The sequence below is a fragment of the Wolffia australiana genome, chromosome 11 (assembly GCF_029677425.1).
Source record: "Wolffia australiana isolate 7733 chromosome 11, ASM2967742v1".
Lineage (NCBI taxonomy): Eukaryota > Viridiplantae > Streptophyta > Magnoliopsida > Alismatales > Araceae > Wolffia > Wolffia australiana.
Window position 1 is genome coordinate 10,243,773 of NC_135845.1, and position 26,265 is coordinate 10,270,037.

At 41.6% G+C, this 26,265-nt stretch overlaps 2 protein-coding genes and 1 non-coding gene across 5 annotated transcripts; 1 reads left to right on the forward strand and 2 right to left on the reverse strand.

The window, feature by feature from the left end:
- The first annotated feature begins 13,913 nt into the window (after positions 1 to 13,913).
- On the forward strand, positions 13,914 to 19,070 carry CHUP1 (Hydroxyproline-rich glycoprotein family protein). 2 transcript variants are annotated; one of them, XM_078583126.1, is made up of 9 exons: positions 13,914 to 14,190; positions 14,268 to 14,335; positions 14,411 to 15,166; positions 16,162 to 17,550; positions 17,633 to 17,764; positions 17,859 to 18,040; positions 18,120 to 18,231; positions 18,457 to 18,600; positions 18,700 to 19,070. In XM_078583126.1, exons 1-9 carry the CDS (start codon positions 14,091 to 14,093, stop codon positions 18,787 to 18,789), a joined length of 2,973 nt encoding a protein of 990 aa, XP_078439252.1. In that variant the 5' UTR covers positions 13,914 to 14,090; the 3' UTR covers positions 18,790 to 19,070. The 2 variants fall into 2 exon arrangements, with proteins under 2 accessions (XP_078439252.1, XP_078439253.1); XM_078583127.1 differs by having other exon boundaries at positions 13,915 to 14,190; positions 14,274 to 14,335.
- Positions 19,071 to 19,163: 93 nt separating this feature from the next.
- LOC144709550 (P-loop containing nucleoside triphosphate hydrolases superfamily protein) lies at positions 19,164 to 26,200 on the reverse strand. Of its 2 annotated transcripts, XM_078583129.1 has the most exons (9): positions 26,071 to 26,200; positions 25,832 to 25,900; positions 25,208 to 25,431; positions 22,775 to 22,918; positions 22,620 to 22,694; positions 22,318 to 22,505; positions 21,824 to 21,989; positions 20,016 to 20,405; positions 19,164 to 19,420 (listed from the first exon to the last, which is right to left on the reverse strand). In XM_078583129.1, exons 3-9 carry the CDS (start codon positions 25,421 to 25,423, stop codon positions 19,289 to 19,291), a joined length of 1,311 nt encoding a protein of 436 aa, XP_078439255.1. In that variant the 5' UTR covers positions 25,424 to 25,431; positions 25,832 to 25,900; positions 26,071 to 26,200; the 3' UTR covers positions 19,164 to 19,288. The 2 variants fall into 2 exon arrangements, with proteins under 2 accessions (XP_078439255.1, XP_078439254.1); XM_078583128.1 differs by lacking the exon at positions 25,832 to 25,900.
- Positions 26,074 to 26,192, reverse strand: LOC144709965 (U6atac minor spliceosomal RNA). Its single transcript, XR_013583179.1, has one exon. It is a non-coding gene; the product is annotated as a U6atac minor spliceosomal RNA (small nuclear RNA).
- Positions 26,201 to 26,265: the final 65 nt, after the last annotated feature.

The following is a 26,265-nucleotide window of genomic DNA, read 5'->3' on the forward strand; positions in this document are numbered from 1 at the left end:
TGGTAAGGTTATCATAACTTCTTGATTACTTTTTTTTAAGTGTAGAACCATTGGTAAATTTCACCAGTTATTTAAGGATTGAGTTGGAAGCAATAAGAAGCCCAAGATACAACCAAGATCAAAGGAGGATATTTAACGACCAATAAATCCATTAGAAGTCACCCAAGACTTGGTCAAGGGTTCCATCTTTTGAGGATCTGGTGTAAACTCAGGTTGGATGCCCATAGTCTCATTAAACCAAGAATATTTTGAGCTCAGATAAGAATGATATGTTTCCATAAGATCTATTCCTTCCAAGAGATATAACATTGGTATAGTTTTTAATTTCTTACATATGGATAAATAATACATAACTCATCATAAAAATGCATTCGGAGACTACATGATCAAGAACATAAAAATTATACCAAATTTTATTTCAAATGAAATTGAATTTATAATATATATATATTGATACATTTAACGTCATTAACCATTTCCTTAGTAAAGTTTTAAGTGAGGCGTATGTCCAATAGTGTAAAATTAGATTTATTTTTATGGTGTATATTTTAATGGATCTAAGATTAAAAATCAATGGGTTAGTTTTTGGGTTCTAGAGGCCTTGACATGGATGAATAAATGAAAATGATTCGCAGCAGAAAACTTGAACGAATCGAACAGCATCAACAAAAACATTAAACGAAGTACTTTTCGACGGATCGCATCTTTGATTTCTTGGATCCCGGAGTGAGCCGAGTCGAGCTCCTCACGTGTGCAACCTCTAAATGTATCCACGCGGTCCTCGGCATGTCAAATATCCTCCTTGTTGACGATCCCCGTTCTACCTCCATTGTCGTCGGTACGCCATCCTAATCGCATCGGGCATGGAGAGGGAGTGAGGGGAGAAGGGAGAAGAAGGAGAAGGCCCTTGGCCTAGGTGAATTTCGTTCAGGGCCTTCCTCTATTTATACGAAGTGGGTAGTTTTCATAAAACCCCCAAAACTTATGTATATCTTTTGACATCCAAAAGATCATTTGCGTGTGACCCTCTAGGCCCTATATCAGCCTAGTTAACGATTCCAGCGGCCCACTAACCTTTATTGGCCTTCCAAATTAATTAACTATATCATCATATAAATTAATTAATGTCGGATTGATTTAACCCAATCGATAGGACGAGACTCTGACACGTAGGGTGCTAAGCTACACCTCGTGTCCTAGAAGATACAAAGGAGTGTGTATCGACTCACTTCATGGAACCTGTTAGTCATCGGTTACCGTGTATGTATAATCCCTCATCCACTTGACGCTCCTTGGACGACTTAGGGTATGGTCAACTGTCAAATCCTAATCGGTCATCCGAGTTAGTAGTGATGCATTCAGAAATCATCGAACTCTTCTCTGACATTTCACTGCCTTGGCCAAGGACTTCATCGCATCATCTTCCTTGAGTTGTCACCTCTTATACCGAGGGTGGATGATCCCATCTTAACCACTCAATCATCTTCGTGAACTTCTTGATGTACCCGAACTAAGACAATTTAGAATCCCATGATTAGAGACTTGTTGGTCATCGCCAAAGTACAACCGTTCGTCCATAAGACGTCTTTGGTGTCTCAGGTCTAAGGACCACTTACACAACCGTGACGTGAATCAACCTGATTCACAGTTGGTATAATACCATTCAGGGTTTCGTACTGATCAATTCAGTGAATAATTTTCACTAAAGAGCACCCACTATCTATCCTTAGTGTCTCCACACTAATGGTTACTGGAATGGCCATACTCATCATATGAGTGAGGCTAGATAGTGCTATTCTATCCGGATACTTTGATGTCCTTCTCGCGTATCATTCGAATATGAATGTTTAGAACACATGCTTAAAGACTAGTGATCTCCGTATTACGATCTCATCATAATTCACTAAGTCTGATCATGTATTCATGGACTTCATTACAAGCATCACACGTGCACTATAATGAATATGTTCTATTAATGAACATGGAACGAGATGTGGAATGTGTGATTGGCTTGCCAGCCACTTATATTTCCATCATTATTGATTGACCTTTACAACAACAGAAGGTAGTTCCTTATGGTTGCTGAAATGTTTCATAAGGGTAGTCCTACTTAGAGTAGCAATTGATATTTTTAACACATACTTATTTTGTATATTTTTTAAGTATCAATGTATGACTCAAAACGAATATATATGACATTTCATTGAGACAATACATGATATAAGTTTGAAGATGTATAAAAATTATACTATTCCTATCATTGAATTCATTTATATTTTATGAGAGAGAAAGCTAGAGAGAGAAAGTGAGGCTTATGAGTTTTTTGATATTTAAGTGATATTTAGCTGTGTAATGTATGTTAATTTGTATTAGAATTTTAAATCAGACACTAAGAATATTCGTTTGAGGAGAGACAAAGCTAGACTGAGAAAGTGAGACAAATTTAATTTTTTAAATTTCAGTGTTTTTTGGGTTTCGTAAAGTTTGCGGATTTTTAGTACAATTCGGAATAAGCCACAAAGATATGTCGGATGAAGAGAAAGAAAGATAGAGAGAGAAAAAGAGTAGAATGGGTTTTATTGAATTTTCAGTGCTATTTGGTTTTCTAAAAGTTTTGTTTTTTATGAGAATCTTAAACTTACGCCCTTAGAGTCTTTATATTAGAAGAGCGAGATGTAGAGATAGAAAGTGAGACTAATGGGTTTTATTGATGTTTTAGTGATATTCAGTTTTTTAATGTTTGTTAATTCGTGTTAGAATTTTCAATCAGCCGCTAATAATCTTTTTATGAGGAGTGAGAAAGCTAGAGAAAGAAAGTGAGCCAAAATATGCTTTTTTTTAAATTCCAGTGTTATTTTGTTTCAGAAGATCTTTGGATTTTTATTACAATTTGGAATAAGCCTCTAAGATACTTCCAATGAGGAGAGAGACAGCTAGAGAGAGAAAGTCAGTTGAATGGGTTTTAATTGAATTTTCAGTGCTATTTGGTTTCATGAAAGTTTTATTTTTAATGAGAATCTAAAACTTACACGCTTAGAGTCTTTATATTAGAAGAGCGAGACCTAGACATGGAAAGTAAGGCTAATGGGTTCTATTTATATTTTAGTAATATCTAGTTTTGTAATGTTTGTTAACTTGTGTTAGAATTTTCAATCAACCACTAAGAATCTTCATATTAATAGAGAGAAAGCTACACCGAGAAAGTGAGCCGAATATTTTTAAAAAAAATTTCAGTCTCATTTGGTTTCAGAAAGTTTGTGGATTTTTGTTACAATTTGGAATAAGCCACTAAGATACTTGCGATCAGGAGAGAGACAGCTAGAGACAGAAGGTGAGTTGAATGGGTTGTTATTGAATTTTCAGTGCTATTTCGTTTTGTGAAATTTTTGTTTTTGTGAGAATCTATAACTTACGTCCTTAAAGTCTTTATATTAGGAGAGCAAGAGCTAGAGAGAGAAAGTGAGGCTAATGGGTTTTATTGATATTTTAGTGATATGTACTTTTGTAATGTTTGTTAATTTGTATTCGAATTTAAAATCAGCCACTAAGAATCTTCATATGAGTAGAAAGAAAGGTAGACAGAGAAAGTGAGATGAATATGTTTTTATAAATTTGTGTTATTTGGTTTTGAAAAGTTTGTGGATTTTTATTAGAATTTGTAATAGGCCACTAAGATGGTTCGCATGAGGAGAGAGAAAGCTAGAGAGAAATTGAGTTGAAGGGGTTTATTGAATTTTCAGTGCTATTTGGTTTCCTGAAAGTTTTGCTTATTATGAGAATCTAAAACCTACGCCCTTAGAGTCTTTATATTAGGAGAGCAAGAGCTAGAGACACAAAGTGAGGCAAATGGGTTTTATTGATATCTAAGTGATAGTTAGTTGTGTAATGTTTGTTAATTTGTATAAGAATTTTAAATCAGCAATTAAGAATCTTCGTATGAGGAGAGACAAAACTAGACTGAGAAAGTAAGCCGAATTTAATTTATTAAGTTTCAGTGTTATTTGGTTTTGTAATGTTGTGGATTTTTATGAGAATTTGAAATCGGCCACCAACATACTTCACATGAGGAGAGAAATCTAGAGAGAGAAAGTGAGTTGAATGGTTTTTAATTGAATTTTCAGTGCTCTTTGGTTGTCTAAAAGTTTTATTTTTAATAATAATCTAAAACTTACACGCTTAGAGTTTTTATATTAGAAGAGAGATATCTAGAGAGAGAAAGTGAGGCTAATGGGTTTTATCGATATTTTCATGATATTTAAATTTTTAATGTTTGTTAATTTGTATTAGAAATTTAAATCAGCGACTAAGAATCTTCTTACGAGGAGAGAGAAAGCTAGAGAGAAAAAGTGAGCTGAATTTGCTTTTTTAAATTTCAGTGTTATTTGGTTTCAGAAACTTTGTGGATTTTCATTGGAATTTGGAATAAGTCACTAAAATGCTTCAGATAAGGAGAGAGAAAGCTAGAGAAGAAAGTGAGTTAAATGGGTTGTTATTGAATTTTCAGTGTTATTTGGTTTTGTGAAAGTTTTGTTTCTATGAGAATCTGTAACTTACGTCCTTAGAGTCTTTATATTAGGAGAGCGAGAGCTAGAGAGAGAAAGTAAGGCTAATGGGTTTTATCGATATTTTAATGATATGTAGCTTTGTAATGTTTGTTAATTTGTATTAGACTTTTAAATCACCCACTAAGAATCTTCGTATGAGTAGAGAGAAAGCTAGAGAGAGAAAATAAGCAAATATTGCTTCTTTATATTTCAGTGTTATTTGGTTTTGGAAGTTTGTAAATTTTTATTACAATTTAAAATAAGCCCCTAGGATACTTTTGATATGGAGAGAGAAAGCTAAAGAGAATAAGTGAGTTGAATGGGTTTTATTGAATTTTCAGTGCAATTTTGTTTCCTAAGTCAAAAAATATATTTATTTGTATTTTTGGGCTTGTATTTTATTTAATATGAATTTTAAAAAGATTTTCTAGCCCTTATTTTATATCGCGCCGCCATGTATCATCGTTCGATTCATCGAACGACAACGAATCATAGCTACCATTGATGATTGGCAAAAGTCAATCATTAACTTAGTTAATGATTGGCGTCAACCAATCATATAGACGGGCAATCATGGCTTTGCGATTCGCGAAGCCATGATTGCATTTATGAGTAACGAATTATATAAATAAATTTTCTGGTGCAGGATGATGTGGACAAATAAAAAAGGCATTTTTTCGCAATAAATTGGGTGTGGGCTGATGCACAAGACGACAAAAAAATACTTTTTCTCTTTCTTTTTGGACTAACAACGGGCGACGTGGCCACACGACACGACGCCACGTGTACACATGGCCTGCGCGTGTACACATGGCCTGCGCGTGTACACGTGGCACGTGCCTGTCTATTGATTGAATAAAAAACAAAAACTGACGTGGCACCCACTGACACACCGCCACGTAAGCTTCTAGAAGAATAAAGTAAACCCTTCTTTTAAGATAGAATGTTTCTTGTCTTTTTGTGTTTTTCCAAATGTAGGTACACGTGGCACGGAAGACGAGAAGTATGAGCATGGAAGACGAGGAGATGCCAAAATTTGAATGACGTGACTGTTTAATCAAAAACAGAAAACGAAAAAGTGGATGACGAGGAGAGAGAAAAAATCAAGGGCTAGGATTGCTCCAACTTCAAACAGCCACATCTTATGATCTACAACCCTGATTGAGCTGAAATTTCAGCACTGCTTCGTCTTCCCCTCCTCTTTCCATCCAGCCCTCTGATCTATAAGTAGAAGTCTGGATCGCTGTGAATTTCATCTTGAACTTGCTTCCTACTTGTGTTGGTTGATTGAAAGATAGTGAGTTTTGAGATCCATCAAGTGCATTCTTGGTGTCTTGAGTGTGTGGGGAGAAGCATTGGGTAAGAAGGGGACCTTACCGGCACTTGCAAATCTCTGTGATCCTGACGAAACGTAAGGATCTAAGGTAAGTGTCTTCGCCTTACGTTGTTTCTTTCCTGACATCATCATTAGCTTAATTAGGGTTTATCATTCTTTTTTAATTATCATTTCACTCCCCTACATACCCACTATCTTGTCTATATCTTTGACATCACCCCGTTCCTACATTCAGTCACTATCTTATTCTTCGTGCTCTCTATCTCATCCGCATATCACACCGTTACGCATAATTCTGCGTTCACTTCATCTTTTCTTGTTAATTCAATTTGAATTATAGCTATATACAAATAGTACTCAATATTACTATCTAGCCTACTCTACTCTTGTATTTTTCTTTTCTCATATCATTAATCACTATTGTAAGAATTAAATCATTGATTATTGTTCCCTGTGGAGACAATTTGTACTCATCATTAACTAAATATTCTTAAGTACACTTAAATATATTTTTATTGAATAATCTCAATTACCAACGACGAATTAAAACCCTTAAATTTGAGATTTGATGGAAATATGTGGCTGGCAAGCCAATCACACATTCCACATCTCGTTCCATGTTCATTAATACAACATATTCATTATAGTGCATGTGTGATGCTTATAATGAAGTTCATGAATACATGATCGCACTTAGTGAATTATGATGAGATCGTAATACGGAGATCATGATGACTCTCAAATATGTCATCAAATAATTAAACTTTTTAGCTTTCATTCATCAAAATTATAATGTTAATTCATGCTAATATCATGCATATGCATCATTTTATGAAATTACTAACCCCACTTGATCCTTTGAATCAAGTGGAATATATTTAACATTTTATGGTTAGTAAACATTCAGAGACAGGTTAAGAAGATCAAGGAAAGAGACGAGGATCAAGAGGAGCGGGCGAAAATTCAAAGATGCAAAAATTACGAAAATGCCCCTGGGCATGACTTAAGAGAAACCTATAAATACCCTCTTGAAAGTTGATTTTAGGTTGTCCAGAATTTCTCTCAAGGAAGCTAGGGCTTGGAGAGAAAGGATTTCTGCAGACCCTCCAAGGCTGATGAGCATTGGAGCGGGGAGAGAAGCAAGTGAGGAGTAGCCGAGCACGACGATCGCCGCCTGCCCTAAGGAGTGACACGAGGAGGCGTGAGCGTTTCAGTTTTAGTACAATCTTCTTCTCCCTTCTAAGACAATCAGAGTTGGGTTGAAGATCACAAGCTGTGTCTTCAGCATTTCCAATTTCTGTTGTTCCTTTGGTTACGCTTGATTTCGAATTTCATAGTTGATTGAATCGTTTCCCATTCTGTTCTAGCAAAAATTCCATTCTTCTCGCATCAGATCGTGAAATCCATCCCTACAGAACTTCCAAACTGCTAGCAACCCAGGCAACAGCCTAGGTTGCCAGCAATCCAAGCCGCGGGGAACAACGCCGCATGCAGCAGCGTGCAGCAAGCGCTCGCCACGCAGCGCCGCGAGCAGTGGTCGCCACGCGCAACGCCGCGAGTAGGCTCGCCCGTGTGCGGCAGCGCCGCGAGCAGGCTCGCCCGCGCAGGCGCTCGCGCGTGCACAAACACCCGCTGGGTGTTTGTGAAATTGCCCCAAAGGGCAAAGGTGAATCCTCAGTAAGGAAAGCCTTACTGAAGATTTGCTACACCGAGACTTTTAAAGAAAGCTCTGTCATTTGTACTGAAGATCGTTTACCAGAGTTTATACTTGAGTATTGAGATCTAAAAGAACTGATATGATAGACAGAATTCTTCTGTTGTTTTTTTGCCGTCTCCCTGTGGATCGACCCTCACTCACCCTAAGCTGTGAGGTTATAAATTTCGTTGTATAAGCTCAATCCTCACACGTATTAACTGCTAAATAACCAGTAGAAACCACTAAAATCGAGCTTATCAGATCACTAGTCTTTAAGCATGTGTTATAAATATTTCTATTCGAAGGATACATGAGGACATCGAAGTATCCGGATAGAATAACACTATCTAGCCTCACTCATATGATAAGTATAGCCAGTCTTGTAGCCATTAGTGTGGAGACAATAGATAAATAGTGGGTGCTCTTTTGTGGAAAGAGTTCACTGAATTGATCCGTACGAATCCCTGAATGGTATTATACCAAACTGTAAATCAGGTTGATTCACGTCACGGTTGTGTAAGTGGTCCTTAGACCTGAGATACCAAAGATGTCTTGTCGATGGATGGTTGTACTTTGTCTATGGCCAACGAGTCTCTAACCATGGGATTCTAAACAGTTTTAGTTCAGGTACATCAAGAAGTTCACGAAGATGATTGAGTGGTCAAGATGGGTCGTCCACCCTCGGTATAAGAGGTGACAACTCAAGGAAGACGATGCGATGATGTCCTTGGCCAAGGCAGTGAATTATCGGAAAAGAGTTCTCCGATGATTTTTGAATGCATCAGTACTAATTCGGATGAACGATTAGGGTTTGACAATTGACCACACCTTAAGTCGTCCAAGAAGCGTCAAGTGGATGAGGGACTATACATACACGGTAATCGATGACAAACAGGTTCCATGAAGTGAGTCGATATACACTCCTTTGTATCTTCTAGAACACGAGGTGTAGCTTGGAACCTCACATGTTGGAGACTCAACTTATCGATTGGGTTAAATCGATCCGACATTAATTAAGCTATATGATGATATAGTTAATTAATTTGGAAGGACAATAAAGGTTATTGGGCCAATAGAGTCGTTAACTAGACTGATACATGGGCCTACAGAGTCACACGCAAATGGTCTTTTGGACGTCATAAGATATACTTACATTTTGGGGGTTTTTATGAAAAATACTCACTTAGTATAAATAGAGTAAGGCCCTGAACGAAATTCACCCACGCCAAAATTGTTCAGGGGGCCTTCTCCTTCTTCTTCCTTCTCCCCTCACTCCCTCTCCATGCCCGATGCGATTAGGATGGCGTAACGACGACAATGGAGGTAGAACGGGGCTCGTCAACAAGGAGGAGATCTGACATGCCGAGGATCGCATGGATACATCTAGAGGCTGCACATTTGAGTATCTCGACTTGGCTCGCTCCAAGATCCAAGAAATCACGAATGCAATACGTGTAAAGGTACTTCATTTCATGGTTTTAGTGATGTCATTCAATTATGTTTGTCTTTTGCTGAGAAATATTTTGATTTATTCATCCATATGAAGGCCTGTAGAACCCAACAAGATTATCAAACAACTCAACATGTATGAGGACTTTGATTCATCTACATTGGTGACACCATACTTTGGCTCACGGAGATAGTCATTGAAATACCTGAGTTGAAACAATGTGGCTGGTGCTATGTATCATTATGCAAGCAGTTTGGCCTACCAAACCAGAAAAAGTTGCTTTGATTGTCCAACAAGGTGTGGAATTCATTTTATGAGATCTTGGTTGCCATTATCGAGAAGAGAGACATTCTTGACATTATGACATTCAATATGTTAAAGAAACCCGTGTTGGTTGATGCGGAGGGGCATAGGATTTTGCAAGTATATTGCAAGCCCTCGTGATGGATACCATTGTTGCTTGTCAATTGAAGTTGCCAGAAGAAAATGACTTAGTTGTTAGGATTAGAGCTAGAACGAGACGTCTCGATAGTGTCATGCGTAGTGTCAAAGATGTGACCATGTTTCAAGTCAAAAGTGTCACATCGTATGTGAAGAATTTATGAACTATACATGGGTTCAATAATGATTAGATCATGGTTTATATAGTTTCTTTTGGATGCTTTTGTTTGGCTTGGACAAATACTAATTTTTTCTATGAAGCATCTGATGAGTTGTTGCAAGACAATGAGCATACACCCACTATTGATTCCATGCACAAGCTATATGTCTACATTAGCTCACCTCCTAATGAGGGGAAGAAACAATTGGACACTCGTATCCTGGATTAGCAATGGTTGCTAATGAATTCCAGTCAACCTATTTTTTCCTTCCAATCGTGACATCATCAACTACAAGTGATCCGACTTGAAAGCTGAGAACATGGAGCTACTCGTGACGCTAACTGTTGGTGGCAAGTGGATGATCATATCAACAATGATACCAACCAAAACAAAGATACCAATGAGGATATGAGGGTGAATTTGGTTACCCTCTTTTTAACTTGTAGAATGTTCTAGACATCATTTTTTGTATTGATGAGTGACGTCCCAAGAGAAATCTTTCTTTTCACAAAACTGTATTTTTACATTCATTTCTATTGTGTATGTAATTTATGACTTATAAATATTTTACTAAATATCGCATGCCCATATTAAACCTAATGTTTCTAAATGACATAGCGTTAAAGCCCATTTCTTGAGGTCCATTAACTTATGGTAGCCCAAGAAGGAGATCCTACAAGAATCTAACAAGATCTGCAAAAGAAGTAACTAGAGAAGCACAAAACCCTCTCATAGATTTTTCTGTGACTGAATCTTATGACAAATTCTTCTCATGCCGGAATCTGAAGAGTATCTTAGCTACATCTTGTTACAGGTGCATATTTTTTCATTTATCTTGTCAAGATCTTCTATATTCACACAATATCTTTGATAGATTCTATATCCCCCAAAATATACAAAATATATATGCTCAGGCCTATTAGGCTCTTGATCATTTGTTTATCTTTTTAGAGTTGTTTTTCTCAATGTTTCGAGTCATCTTTTCATGGGCATTGTCAAGTAATTACATTATAATTTTTGCACCTTTTGTAGAACCCATGTACCCTTGAAGCATTATTATTCAACTATATTATTTTTTTGAAACTCTTGTTTCTTTCTGTTGTTAGAAAATGCTTTAGTGCATGTGGATTCAAGCACAAACTTCAACTGGACTTGACAGCTGGAGAAGCTAGTTATGTGGATTCAAATCTACTTAAAACTAGTACTTGGCTGCTTCAAGAAGATCAAGACTTGTGGATTCAAGTCATGTTTCTTCAATATTCATTTATTAAGGTTATGTTACTAAAATATTAATCATAACACCCCTAAGTTTGGATAATATTATAATTATTATCTGTGTGAGGGTGAAATCCAATAATTATAAATTTAATTTGTGACTTATGAATATTTGTCAAAAATTGCATGCCCATGTTAATGCTAATGTTTCTGAAATATTAATCATAATTCTCCTAAGTTATAGAGGGAAAAAAGAGATAAAAAAAGAAAAGGAGATAGGAAGATAAATGAGAGAAAGAGAGACACGCCAATAGGGAACTAGAGAGAGTTTCAAGAGAGAGAGAGACAAGGAAATCAAGAGAGAGAAAGAGAAAAAGAAAGAGATGGTTGAGGGAAAGCAAGGGAGAGAGAGAGAGTTAGAGAGAGGGAAAGCAATAGAGTGACAAAGAAAGAGTCTGAGAGAGGGAAAGGAAGAGAGAGATAGGGAGAGTAAGAGAGAGAGTCAGAGAAAGGGAAACCAAGAGAGAGAGGGAGTCAGAGAGAGGAAAGCAGGAGAGAGAGAGAGAGAGAGAGAGACAACGATAGAGTTTGAGAGAGGGAAAGCAAGAGCGAGAGAGGGAAAGCAAGAGAGAGAGTCAGAGAGAGGGAAACAAGAGAGAGTCAGAGAGAGACAAAGAAAGAGTCTGAGAGACGGAAAGCAAGCGAGAGAAAGAGTCAGAGAGAGGGAAGCAGGAGAGAAAGCAAGAGAGAGACAAAGATAGATTCTGAGAGAGGGAAAGCAAGAGCGAGAGAGGGAAAGTAAGAGAGAGAGTTAGAGAGAGGGAAGCTGGAGAGAGAGCAAGAGAGAGAGAAGAAAGCAATAGAGAGACAAAGATAGAGTTTGAGAGAGGGAAAGCAAGAGAAGAGAGAGAAAGTAAGAGAGAGTCAGAGAGAGGGAAGCAGGAGAGAGAGAGAGAGAGAAAAGCAAGAGAGAGTTAGAGAGAGGGACAAAAGAGAGAGAGTTAGTGAGAGGGAAGACAAGAGAGAGTTAGACAGAGAGGGAAAGCATGAGAGAGAGTCAGTGAGAGGCCCAGCAAGAGAGAGTTATAGAGAGAGGGAAACAAGAGAGAGTGAGAGAGAGATGGAAACAAGAGAGAGTAAGAGAGAAGGAAAGCAAGAGAGAGTTAGAGAAAGGGAAAGCACGAGAGAGAGTGTGTCATAGAGAGGGAAGGCAAGAGAGAGATACAGAGAGGAAAAGCAAGAGAGAGACAAGGAGAGAGAGTGAGAGAGAGAGAGTGAGAGAGAGAGAGAGAGAAAAAAAACAAGAGAGAGAGACAGAGAGTCAAAGGGAAGGAAAGCAAGAGAGAGAGAGAGAGGAAAATAAAAAGAGAGTTAGAGGGAAAGTAATGGAGGGAGAGAGGGGAAAATAAGGCAAGAGTTAGAGGGAAAGAAATGGGTAGCGATAGAGGAAAATAAAGAGAGAGTTAGAGGCAAAGCAATGGGGGGAGAAAGAGGAAAATAAAGAAAGGGAAAGAAAGAGAGAGAGTCGGAGAGAGGGAAAGCAAGAGAGAGACACAGAAAGACAAGGAGACAGACTGAGAGAGGGAGCTAGCAAGAGAGAGACAAAGACAGAGAGTCAGAGGGAGAAAAAGCAAGAGAGAGAGGGAAAAAAGAGAGTTAAAAATTGAAGTTTCAATATTTTTTCTCCCATTTATGTACAGTAGAACCTTAATTCTAATCCAATTTATTTCTTCACAATCTAAGTTCAATTCAGGCTCTATTCCTCTCAAATGAACCTCCAAAATTCTCCTTCTTCCATCTCCCCTTAGCTCCTCTCCGCTCCAGATGTGATTATTTTGAGAGCCACGTCTCACTAGAGCATCATAGAAATCACAGATGCAATCTGTGCTCATGTGCTTTGACTCATTGTTTTAGTGATGACGTTTAACTAAATTCTCAGTGAATTTTCTAACTTTCTCTCTTACATATTGCGGAGCCCTATGGCCATATTTATATGCATGAAAAGTTTTTATAAAAAAAACAAAAAATTTCCCCTCATTCCACGTAGCCCAACTAGCGGGGACATATCTCCATCCTAATGCAATCAAAATGGTGTGTAAAAGTGACGGAGTGAGAATGGGGCTTCTCTAGGAGGAGTTTCTGTGCCAGAGATCATGTGGATACATATCGAGGATGTGCGCTTGAGTGGCTCAGCACCTCTCACTCAAGGAACCGAGAAATCACAGATGTAATTTGTGTGCAAGTGATTAGAGAGAGAGAGGGAATGACAGAGAGAGAGAGACAAAAGGAGAGAGAGAAAGTAAAAGCAAGAGAGAGAGAGTTAGAGAGGGAAAGAGAGAGAGAGAGAGAGAGAAGGAAAGAGAGCGAGAGAGAGAGAGAAGGAAAGAGAGCGTTAGAGAGGGAAAGAGCAAGAGGGAGAAAGAGTGAGAAAGAAATAGAGAGAGAGAGAGATTGAGGGAAAGAGAGAGAGGCAGAGAGAGAGAGAGAAAGAAAGAGAGCGTTAGAGAGGGAAAGAGCAAGAGGGAGAAAGAGTGAGAAAGAAATAGAGAGAGAGAGAGAGAGATTGAGGGAAAGAGAGAGAGCAAGAGGGAGAAAGAGTGAGAAAGAAATAGAGAGAGAGAGAGAGAGATTGAGGGAAAGAGAGAGCAAGAGGGAGAAGGAGTGAGAAAGAAATAGAGAGAGAGAGAGAGAGATTGAGGGAAAGAGAGAGCAAGAGGGAGAAGGAGTGAGAAAGAAATAGAGAGAAAGAGAGAGAGAGAGAGATTGAGGGAAAGAGAGAGCAAGAGGGAGAAGGAGTGAGAAAGAGAGAGAGAGAGAGAGAGAGAGAGAGAGAGAGAGTCAAGGAGAGAGAGGTAGACAGACTAGGCGGCGGTCCATGAAAGCGACTGTTTTTTCCAAACATCGGATCATATATCTTTTTTATTTTTTACCCCCCCCAATCCTACACAACACAAACCTCCACTCCAGACAAATACTCCCCCCGCTCGGCCCCACTTCCAAGCTCTTCCATGGCGGGTCGACCATCATCCCCCCCCCTCTCCTCATCCATCCATTCCAAGCTCTTTCCTTTTCACCCTTTTGTCCCCTTCCCTTCCCCGCTTCCCCCCCCCCAGTAGATAACGCAGGTGAAACTCCTCTACCACAAGTTCCTCCGCCACCGATTGCAGATGCCCCTTCCTCCTCCCACCAAGAACACCCACTCCTCTCCCCCAGTGATGAAACCCGCCTCCCCAATTAGGGTTCCTTCATGCTCGTCCGATTAGGGTTCCTCGTCGCCGCCTCCGTCGCCGCCTACGCTGTCAAGCAGGTCAACACCGGAAGAAGACCTCCCCCCCCCAAGCGCTTCGGTATTCTTCCTCCTCCTCCTCTCTCCCCTATTTTTCTCTTTTCCCCTTTTCCCTCTGTTCTTGAATTCTCTCCCTAGAAGCAGAGAATGGCGATCCCGAGGAGATCTTCTTCCAGGACGGCGACATCGGCCATGAAAATATCCACGTGAGTTCCCCCCCGTCTGATTTCTTCCTCATCCAACTCAGAGAGTGTAAAAAATCTTGGGTTTTTATGCGGCAGATTGGGGAAGAAGAGGAAGAAGAGGAAGAAGAAGAAGAAGAGGAAGAAAAACAACTGAGCGAGGATGCTCAGATCGAGATAGATATAGGAGAAGACGACGAATTATTGCCGGAATTCGAGCACTTGCTATCCGGGGAGATGGATATTCTGCTCCCTGATGATGATGATGATCGGAATGATGATAGATATGAAACGGAGATCGCAGCCAACGAAATTGAACTCGAAAGACTGCGCAATCTAGTGAGGGAAATGCAAGAAAGAGAGGTGAAGCTCGAGGGAGAGCTGCTGGAGTACTACGGGCTGAAAGAGCAGGAATCGGACGTGGCTGAGCTACAGAAGCAGCTGAAGATCAAGACCGTGGAGATTGACATGTTGAACATCACCATCAGTTCTCTGCAGGCAGAGAGGAAGAAGCTTCAGGACGAGGCGGCGCAGGGCGCCGTGCTCAGGAAGGAACTGGACAAGGCCAGGAACAAGATCAAGGAGTTCCAGAGGCAGATGCAGCTCGAGGCGGGGCAGACGAAGAGCCACCTTCTGGTTCTTAAGCAGCAAGTGGTGGAGCTGCAGGCGAAGGAGGCCGCGGCGTCGAAGCGAGACGCCGAAGTCGAGAGGAAGCTTAAGGCTGCCAAGGAACTCGAGGTCGAGGTCGTCGAGCTCAGGAGGAAGAGCAAGGAGCTGCAGCATGAGAAGCGCGAGCTCGTTGTGAAGCTCGACGCCGCCGAAGCCAAGGCTGCTGCCTTGGCTAACATGGATGAGGTTTGCATCTTTGGTTTAATCTCCAATTCTCTTGAGCTGGATATTTTTTTGGTTTTAGACTGATCAGGAAATGGGTTTTTCATCTTTTCCTAGCTCAAATTGATTGTCCTCAATTATGGTTTTTTGGAGAGAGAACAAGGATGATTCTTGGAGTTTTGGGCCTTGAAACGTTTGCTTGCTGGCCTTCAACTTCTGGATGATTGGAGAAGAGAGAGGAGGCAGGGCCCGCCTCCCAAGGATCAAAGAAAGAAACCCTAAGAATTGAGTAGAATTGCCTCGTGACTATAGTTCTGGATCGTCCCGGACGTGGACGATGGACGGGACGGGACGAATTTTGTCCCGTCCGACGTCCAGAGTAAGTTCAGGGATGAAGGATGGGACAGTTTTTCATCCAACGATAAATAAACCGTCCCGTCCAATCATACCGTGATGGTTTTTCATCCCGTTCAGTCCTCCCGAGACAAATTTTCATCCCGAAATTTGTCCCAGACGAAAAAAACCCATTTTATATTTTTTAATATATTAATATAGATTTTTCTAAGTTTTTAAGGGAAATATAGAGGAGAGAGAATGCAAATGGACATATGTACAATTAATTCTGAGAACTAAAAAATACAGGGACCTTGATGCAAATTGTCATAGCTAGGCCACGTGTCGAGATCTCAACCGTCAGATGTGAATCTGGCGTTTTTTTGTCCACATCCGTCCGTCCATCGTCCGAGACCACCGGAAGGACGGTTTTTTCGTCCCGCAGGACGAATACCGTCCCGTCTGGTGGTCCCCGGGACGAATTTTCGTCCCAAAATTCGTCCGTATCCTTGGACATGACGATTTTTCCGTCCCCGGACGAAAAAATCGTCCCGTCTGCCTCCCTGAACTATACTCGTGACTTAAGTAGACATGGTGTCATACGTTCTTACATTTGAACCCCTAATAAAGCAGGGACTGCTGACATTTTCACCCTGCGGCAGTCTGACTGAGGCTCTGTTTTGCAGGGAGAGATGGCAGATCGGGTGAGGGAGGAGGTCAACGCACTGAAGCATGCGAATGAGGACCTGGTCAAACAGGTGGAAGGACTTCAGATGAACAGGTTCAGCGAGGTGGAGGAGCTGGTTTACCTCCGGTGGGTCAACGCCTGCTTGAGATATGAGCTCAGAAATCACCAAACAACGCCAGGGAAGACATCGGCACGCGATCTGAACAAGAGCTTGAGCCCCAGATCACAGGAGAAGGCTAAGCGGATGTTGACCGAATTTGCCGGGTCGGAGCGCGGCCAAGGCGACACTGATGCTGACAGCGTTGACTCGGACACGTCTCGCGCAAGCGAGGACTTTGATCTCGCCTCTGTTGACAGCACCTCTAGCCGCTGGAGCACCTTCAGCAAGAAGCCCACTTTGATTCAGAAGCTCAAGAAATGGGGGAAGAACAAGGATGATGTCACCCTGTCGCCAGCCAGGTCTTTTGGAGGAGCCTCCCCCATGAGGGCAAACTCTCTCCAACGGTCAAAAGGTCCGTTGGAAGCGCTCATGATCAGGAATGCGGGCGACGCGGTGGCCATTACCACATTTGGGAAGAAAGAGGTTGATGACTCGGCCGATGACTTGGACAGTCCCAGCGTGGCGGATTCTTTCCAGCTCATGTCAAAGTCTGTGGAAGGCGTGGCCGACGACAAGTACCCAGCTTATAAGGACCGGCATAAGCTGGCTGTAGAGAGAGAAAGGGCGATCAAGGAGAAGGCTGACCAGGCTAGAGCCGCGAGATTTGGCAATGACGGGCTGACCTCCTTGAGGCCACCAGAGCCGCCAAGGATCAAACCGGATAGGACTGTTTCTCTGCCGCCCAGGCTGGCTTTGATCAAGGAGAAGACCTCGACTCCTGCTGACGCCAGTGAGAAGATGGATGAAGGGAAAGTCGACTCTCCTCCGGTTATTAGCCAGATCAAGCTTGCTCACATTGAGAAGAGGTCTCCGAGAGTGCCGAGGCCGCCTCCGACGCCATCGGGTGGAACCCAGAGCGGGGAGGGTAAATCCCCTGCAGGTCCGGGGGGCGTACCGCCACCACCACCTCCGCCGCCTCGGCCCCCGCTTCCACCAGGGGCTCCGCCACCTCCACCACTACCACCGGGTGTTCCGCCACCGCCACGACCTCCAGGAGGACCGCCTCCGCCGCCACCGCCACCTGGAAGTCTTCTTAAAGACGGTGCCGGTGGAAATAAGGTGCACAGGGCTCCTGAGCTTGTGGAGTTTTACCAGTCTCTGATGAAGCGCGAGTCGAAGAAGGAGGTGTCATCGCCAGGGGGAGGAGGAGCCGCAACGTCCAATGTGGCAAACGCTAGGAGCAATATGATAGGGGAGATAGAGAACCGGTCAACCTTCATGTTAGCGGTAAGAATCGGCTTTAGGGTTTTTTTGCTGCTCACTGTTTCCTCTTCTTGGTGGCCTCCTGATTCGATTTATGCTGTTTCAGGTCAAAGCTGATGTGGAGACACAAGGTGACTTTGTCCAGTCGCTGGCAACTGAAGTCAGAGCAGCTTCGTTCACCCGAATTGAAGACCTCCTATCATTCGTCAACTGGCTGGATGAAGAGCTCTCCTTCCTGGTAAATTCTCTTTTCGCGTCAGAGATTATTACATCCGATTAATCTAAAAAATTCTACTTGCAACAAAATTGTCTGTGTATTTCTTGCTCTGAAGGTTGATGAGAGAGCTGTTCTTAAGCACTTTGACTGGCCAGAGGGCAAAGTTGACGCATTGAGGGAGGCAGCCTTTGAATATCAGGACCTAATGAAACTAGCAAACCAAGTTACGAATTTTATTGACGATCCCAAGGTTCCTTGCGAAGCAGCACTCAAGAAAATGTATTCTATGCTGGAGAAGTGAGTCTCTGTCGTTGACCTTTTCATATGGGTAGAGTGCTGAAAACTCATCAATTTTTTTTTTCCTGTAAAAATTCAGGTTGGAACAGAGCGTATATGCTCTGCTACGTACTCGAGACATGGCAGCGTCACGGTACAGGGAATTCGGTGTCCCCACAGATTGGTTATCAGACACGGGTCTCGTCGGCAAGGTGTGTTCTTCTCCCTTTTCTTCAGAAGCCAAAGGGTTGTGCGGTGTATGGTTTATGGTGTCGATGGCCTGTTTTGTAACGTTTGAACCCAACCAAACCTTTGAACCGAGACTTTCTAGTTTTCTGCTTCAATCAGAAGCTGGGTTTCGCAATAAGTCAGCAATATTCTCATAGGGATTGTTTTATGAAGGTTTCTCATTTGTCATTTCATCATGGTTTCTGCAGATAAAGCTATCATCAGTCCAGTTAGCCAGAAAGTATATGAAACGGGTCACCATGGAGCTTGATGCAATGGATGCGCCTGAAAAGGAGCCAAACAGGGAGTTCCTAATTCTTCAAGGCGTCAGATTTGCTTTCAGGGTTCATCAGGTGCCCACTAAATAAGTCTAAGAAAAATATATAATCCTTTTCAAACTTTCCCATGAGAAAAAGCTAATTCTATTATCTTGGGCTCATATGTTTTTTCAGTTTGCTGGGGGATTTGATGCCGAGAGTATGCGAGCTTTTGAAGAGCTCAGGAGCCGGGTGGGTTCACAAACAGGGGCAGAAGCAGAATGATACCTGATTTTGCCACCCTCTGTTCATAGCCTTCTGTAAAGATATATCTTTTTACGCAGCAGCAGTGGCCAAAAATGAATGAGAAAAAATTAAGCGGGATCAAAGACGACTGAGAGAAAGAAAGGCAAAACAAGAGATAGAGATAGAGATGCCCACCCAGGTCTTTTCTTGAGCAGCTGATTTCAATTTATGGGCCCAACAAAACGTCCGTAATTCATGTATATGATTTTTCTGGGCACGAATTTATCAGATCCTCATGCGCTCTTGGCAGATGTTGTTCACTCCAGATTTCGTGTGATTCAGAGAGATTACTCGAGGCTGTTTATTTAATGCCAAATATGATATTCCTTCTGAGCCCAACCTTCTTTCTGAGATATTTTAGAACTTTTCCAATGACCAAAATGCCACATACAACTCCATAAAGAAAAAATTAAAGAGCGGATGAATCTGAACAAATAGGCCGTGCCATTCCCTTTTTGTTTCAGTTGAAGATAAAGAATTATCGAAGAGTAACTACGAGGCTGGCATTTTCAAACTTGGCCCCTGCAACTTTACCTTGGAGCCCAGAAGGTAACTGTATAACTCGTCTCTGGTCTCCTGCTTCCACTAGTAATTCCGTGCCTCCTCTGTACTGCAAATTAAACGAAAGAGGAAAATAAGTCGGCGTGTACATAAAGATAACATACATGTATCTCTCGCAGAGAGAGAGAGAGAGGTGAACAAGCAGCCGATTTATAGGGATTTTAAAAGATAAGATAATCCAAGTGAAAGGGAGAAAGAGGGAGAGTTCCGCGGCTTGACATTCCCAATTACGAGGAAGAATATCTAAAAATAAATGTAAGATAAGAGAGGGAGAGATGATAAGGACGCTCGAACATGGTCAAACCAAGCAAGATCACATAAAAATAAATGTAAGATATTGAACAATCCTAACGATATAAATGTAAATATAAATATAAATATTTAGATGATCGTAAGGATATAACAATCCTTAAGAGAGAGATGATCAGCCCTCCTGGTGATCACTGCTAAATATAACCTACGAAACAGATCATATCGAGGGACTTTGAACGATACTCTAAATCTGAGAAAAGGAGAGAGATACTTGGAGATATTTAGTGATACAGTACTCTAAAATACTCTAAAAGAGAAACCCAAACTGAAATTTTCTGTATGCAGTCTCAATTTATCCCGAAATTCGTTGTGCGACGATCAAACCAACTTACTTGGAAGAGTTTGATCTGAGACTTGTCAAAGCCCGGCATGAAAAGAGTTACTGTCCTCTTGGAACCGTCAAATCTCACCAGCGGCTGCGCACTGCCAAACTGCGACCAATCAAGAATGCTCTTCGCCTCGTCACTGAGGGCACTGACCATTTTGTCCCACTCAACAGTAGATTCCCCAAAACTATAAGGCAAAACAGCGAAAGCCAAGGGAGAGAACTGCTCAGGAACCTTCGCCCCAGAGGAAAAGCCAAAGACCCCTGAGATGCGAGCACCAGCTTGAATAGCACAGCCCCAGTATCTCAGTCCTGAACTTATTGAAAGTTGGCTCCTCGGATCGACCACCAGAAACGATCGAAATCTTGAGGGGTCTGTAAAGAATGCTGATGCTTTCTGCAATAAATAAGAACGATTCATTGCCGGGAAGAGAAAATCCATAAATCAGAAAGGATTCTAATATTTGCTGTCCCAGGACAACGTCACCGTTCTCATAAAAAAACCATGATCGCCATCACCATCGTTACGGTATAACAAACATCTGATGATGATGATGATGATTTTCAAGCAAAAACTGGATGACAATGACGAGATGACAGGTTTGGATGATGAGTAGTCAAAAATAAGAGAAAAGAGGCAGCACAGAGAGTGAGACGGAGAGAGAGAAAGAGTCCCAAATCACTAGTAGTAAGACAGAATGGGGGGGGTGATACGACCCTGATGTATCTAGGCCTTTTTCATCATTTAGCCCAATAGGGGCGTTTAGGTCATTTGGACCTCTTTGTAATTCCTTTAAATAGAGCAGCCCTCCCTTGAGGAGGGCAGCCAAGAAGTATCATCAAAAATGTGTTTGGCTCCCTCCGGCGACGTCCTTTCAGCCAGACCCCTCTCGTAGGCGATGTCCACTCTGCCTGCCCCACCTGCCGTAGTCCATCCCGGCACGCCGACGACCATCCCGGCGCCTTCTCCCTCCCCTTCCCGTCTTCCCCCCTGATACGAACCAGCAGGATCGTATCAGGGGAAAATTGGAGGACAACGCAATGACATGTGACATGCCAATGATTACCTTGCCATTGTCCCCCTGGCACAGATGAATGATGAGGATGATACTATGTTTTTTTTCCAAAAGGATTGGACCATGATATGTTCTTTTCAAGAAAATACAGAAGGCAAACAAAGAGGAGAGAGTGGGAATTGATGAGATATGCGGAAACGGTGGCCCTTGTGACTAAAAAGTTATAAATACATGAATCCAAGATCTTTTTCAAGAAGTCGCTACCTGATTTGCTAGCTGTGGGTGAGGGCTGGAGCACAGGAGAGGCCTATGACCAGAAAAGAGAGGAATCATCGGATCCTTCTCCAATGGTCATCTCCATTCACTTTCCTATTTTCGTTCTCTTTTCTAGTCCATGGACTTTTCCAATCGAATCCTGGATATTTAGAAGTATGAAGTAGTCTCTTTTGCGTTTTGTTTGAATTCCTAGATTTTGGATACTGTGAAAGGAAAATACAATTCAGAAATTCCTACTTGATACCACGACGGTATCAAACAACTCATCATCGTTCTCATCAGCATCATCATGAGACAGCAAACATGACACAACTTCAATGAGGGGTATTTTGGTCATTAGGCTTTAGTGTAGTTCCCTTTAAATACTTGTTGCCATTTCCTAAGGAGGGCAATCAAAAAGTGGTATAATTGGAGAGGTAAAGCATAAGCGCCCATCTGGGCCCGTACTCATTGTCATCTTCCTATTTCTTTCTACTGTTCTCTCCTCCCTTCCAAGAATATTTCTCAATCAAAAAATACATACCTGTAAATTCTGCTCGATGTTGTCCCAGATTTCTGTGCTAGTTTTCCCGTCAATGGACACACCACTTGAACCCATTGACTCAGTGATCAATTTTAGAACTGATGGGGCGGTCAATCGGCCAATGTCTGTCTTCTCAGCCATGTTTCTGATATGCTTCAAGTACCACCTGATTTTAGTAAATGTCATTAGCTTTAGACAAAGATGAAGACAACAGATGGATGGAGATGGCGATGACGGAATTGGGAACCAGATGATGACAACAATGATGATAAAATTGCATCATGGCTTGAAAAGCAATGGATGACAATAACATCTCTTCAAAACAAGATGACAATTCTTTATCAACTGACTGATGTGGTGACGATGACAGCTATTGGAAATCGGATGATGATGCAATGTCAATTCGTTACCATTGACTTTGAATTTTAATTGCTGTCCCATAAAAGAATTTTTAATTAAGGGTGAATTTTTTCTTGAAAGACATAAGATCAAACCTGGCCCTTTCGGCAGCTCCAATCATCCGAAGTGTTTCCTCGGTGCTGGTGCCATCATAAACAACAACGTCGTATGTTTGGCCTGGATCTTTTCTCTTCCTGCCAAGAGAATTCGTCAACTTTTCGATCTCAAGCGCTGAGAAGATTGAGTCCATGCCAGGTAAAACCCCCAGTTCTTCACCAACAACCTGCTCCACAGCGTCCAAGCAGAAGTTTTATCGAGAAATTAGAAATAATAATTCTGAAACTATATTTACTTAAGAATTTTAAGATAATACAATGGTTTTTCCTCACATACCCACCCCCTCAAGAACTCCCTGAGACAAGTTGACTCGGGTGTCAGCCTTCTTCACTTGGTTCAAGGGTTCAAGTAGTAGCTTGAAGAAAAAAAGTATAATTTCAAGATCACGAGGCAAAGTAATATAAAGAATTAAATGGTTTGGGGAAAAAATATTACCTTGGTTGTTTCTAGTCTGACGGCCACTAAATTTTTGTTGCAAGTGACTGGGGATGTTCCGATTTCACACCCCATCAGAAAATTGGGGGTTGGATCTTGAGAATGTACGACTAAGCATGTGCGCAGCCCCTCACTGGCGTAGTACTAAACACCAGAAAGAAGGATCAGAAGATCAAGTCTAATAGAAGTGATCAAATATTTTCAAGGGGTAAGAAACTGTTCATTATGAAAATAACAGTCTGCAGTAACAAATAAAGAAGGCCTGCTTTTGTTTATTTTACCCGAGGTGAAAGCCTAGCTCGTTGGAAAAGATTAATTTGAAATTCAAACCTCGTTATTATTCAGCGAACTGTTTCTCTGAAAGAAAATAAGAAATTAGAGTCAACTAGAGCTCCAAAACCTAGGCATTTGATGTTCTGATACAAACCTTCGATACGAACCTGGATCTAGGCTCGTATTGGAAGAAGGGTAGAGGATGAGGTGAGGTAGAAGTTCCAGGGGTAGAGAAGAGAAACAGGAATGATCTGAGGAAGGGTCGAACGGATGGGGCAGGGATCGACCAGCGATAAGCCGCCTAAAGACGCAGTGAGGTAGAGACGATCACGAGGGCCGGGGATCGTTAAGGGAGAGAGAGAGGCCAGACCTAGACGTGAAAAGGGGAGACAAGAACACTTCTTTCTTCTTCTTCTTGGCTGCCCTCCTAAAGGGAGATGTCAGCCCTCCGCTCCCAACCGTCGCTCAACCGCCATTGACACACCAGGAGGACTTATTCCATCGGCGAATCTCCAGGATCAACTGAACGATCCATGACACGACGTGGGGTAGAAACCGTTTTACGACCATGTCTCATCGACGGTTATTCCGTCGCCCACGATCCACGTTGAACTCACCTCCACCTTATATAAAGGGGAGCAAACAACGTTCAGAGGATCATCTATCTTTTCCCTTTCAGTTCTTCTCCTCTTTTCTGATGACTACCAGATTTTCAGTTCATTTCCTTCTCTTCTCTCCCAACTTCGAGTCACAACGTGGTTGGTTGTGACAGGAGGGCATCCCTTTTTAAAGGAAATACAATGATAGCTAAATGACTGAAATGACCCTGTGGGCTAACATGATGAAACTACCCCCTAGGATCCTATCAACCTTCCCAAGAGTTACTCGAGGATGTGGAAGAAGATGGGTAGGCAGAAGGCTTGTGCGAATTCAACCTTTAGTTGGAGAGATGACATCCTTAAATAAGAAGGGTCTGTGCAAGAGACACGGGAAATTCAAATTACCAGAAGCAGTGGGAAGCTGTTGGCTGGAGCTCAGAGATCCTTCGGTCCGAAGGAATGATACTTATCCTTCAGATTTCCATCTCACTCTCACTCTCTTCCCTCATCTCCCGCTAAACTACATCTCTTCTCCTTTTCATTCGAGATGAATACCCAAATGATCACCACGATTCAGATATTCCACTAGAGTGAAGTTATTTTATCTAGATCTAGATCGAGACATACCATGAGCTTACTGGGAATAATGACCTACATCCTTATTATCATCATCAAAAAACTAGCCCACGCTCCAAATTCCTTAAAACATTACAAGTGTGGACATAAATTGCGATTTCCGTCCTCGCAAATCCATGTAAAAATGACCTACATTCTTACATAGCAAACTCAAGCCACATTCTATAATTTGGCTTGAGCCGTCGATTTTGCAGCAGAATTGTTCCACTCCATACAAAAATAACAACTTCAGCAGCGGATTTTGCAGGAAAAGAAAATGGATAATCAAAATGATAATCCACCGATTTGTCACGAAAAGGAAAAAATTGGTCTGCGTTACTTTCTTCAATCATGATTTCCTTATCTATGTCTGAATAAATAGTTTCATGAACTATTTATTAATCATCTCCCAACGCGTTAGTATGAATGAAACGAGCGACAAATTATTTGAAAAAACTTGACGAGGGAGAAGCAATTCTCATACTGGGGAAAGCAATATTACTTGGGAGAAAGCCATAGCAAACTTAATCAACATTCTGTAACTCACTTCATGGATAATCGATCGAATCCACCCAAAGAAAAGCTTCTTGAACCGAGGATTTTGCAGGAAACGAACGTGAAAAGAAAAGTAATGAATCAACACAATAAACAGCCAATTCATTCGAATTAACAACTAATGCCGTCAATAAGAACCAAATGAGTGACAAATTATTACGCAAAACTCGGCGAGAACGTAGAATCGAGATGATCTTCCTCGATCATTATTGACTATCCGTTGATTCGAAGAATCGAGTGTAAATGGTTTCATGACCTATGTATTGATCATGTGCATTGATTCGAAGGAAAAGTGCGACAGGTTATAAACAAAAACCTCGGCTAGAACGGAGAATGGAGATAATCATTCCATTGCAAGGAATCGAGGATCTAGAATGGAGTAAAACCTAACCTGCGCAGCGAGAGCAGCAGCGGTACTCCTTCCGGAGCCACCCTTGCCGAGGAAGGTCACCAGCTTCGTCGAATCTGCCACGGAATTCGCATTCGCAGAGGCGCTGACCTTCATCTGCCTTAATCTTCCCCGTCGAGAGAAGAAATCGTCGCCGAGGCTGCGACGTCGATGAGTTACGACGGCGGAGCAAGCCGGAGAACATCGCATTCCCTCCATCTCTGCGGCTGAAGAATCAGTAAAAAAAAATGGTTGAACTACGACGATCCACCGATTTGTAGCGATAGAGGTAAAAATCGTCGACAAACTTATTATCTCTCCATCCGCCGGTAATTTCTTAACCTATTCTTGTTAATCTTCGCCCGAGTGAAAAATTACAACAAAAAACTCGGTGCCGAAAAGGATCTAGAAATCGGCAATCGCGAGTGATTTCATCAGCTACTCCAAGTATCGTCACATTGTATGGAATTACCTTCAAAACCTCGATGAGATCAATGGAAGGAAGTGATTACCTCTCGCTCAAAAGAAGAATTAATACAAAAAACTCGGCAATTTTAGTCCGCAAAATCTTTAATCGCGAGTAATTTCATCGACCACTCCGAGTATCGTTATATCGATTGGAATTACCTTCGCAAACTCGATGAGATCGACGGAAGTGATTACATCTTCATTCGCTTGTGATTTCATGAACTTTTGCTGTTAATCATCTCTCAAATGAATCATTACAACATAAAACTCGGTAGCGAAAAGAGTAAAACAATTTGAAATCGGGATTAATCTCCATCGACGAGTGATTTCATCGATTGAACGGAGTGTTGCTCTTCCACGGATCTGGACAATCTATTAAAGATTCGAGAGAAAATTACCTCAAAAAAACTTGGTGAGATCCACCGAAGTGGTTCGCCTTAATGTGTTACAGGGGTAAGCTCGAAAGCTGTTCCCGTCCCTGTCGGGGGAGATGCCAACCATCTCTCCTTCTAACGAACACGAAATTTAAATGAAAAAAAAATTCTTTTCACCTACCCATTCTAATCCGTCATCCGTCGTCCTCCGTGACGCTG

Bases quoted from the DNA above. Each gene is read 5' to 3' on its own strand.
- CHUP1 (XM_078583126.1), top strand. From the start codon at position 14,091: ATGCTCGTCCGATTAGGGTTCCTCGTCGCCGCCTCCGTCGCCGCCTAC. The intron at 17,551-17,632 runs GTAAGAATCGGC...ATGCTGTTTCAG, and splicing joins GGTCAACCTTCATGTTAGCG to GTCAAAGCTGATGTGGAGAC. The intron at 18,041-18,119 runs GTGAGTCTCTGT...GTAAAAATTCAG, and splicing joins ATGTATTCTATGCTGGAGAA to GTTGGAACAGAGCGTATATG.
- LOC144709550 (XM_078583128.1), bottom strand. From the start codon at position 25,423: ATGGAGGGAATGCGATGTTCTCCGGCTTGCTCCGCCGTCGTAACTCAT. The intron at 22,695-22,774 runs GTAATATTTTTT...TTTTTCTTCAAG, and splicing joins TCAGACTAGAAACAACCAAG to CTACTACTTGAACCCTTGAA. The intron at 21,990-22,317 runs GTTTGATCTTAT...TACTAAAATCAG, and splicing joins GGAGCTGCCGAAAGGGCCAG to GTGGTACTTGAAGCATATCA.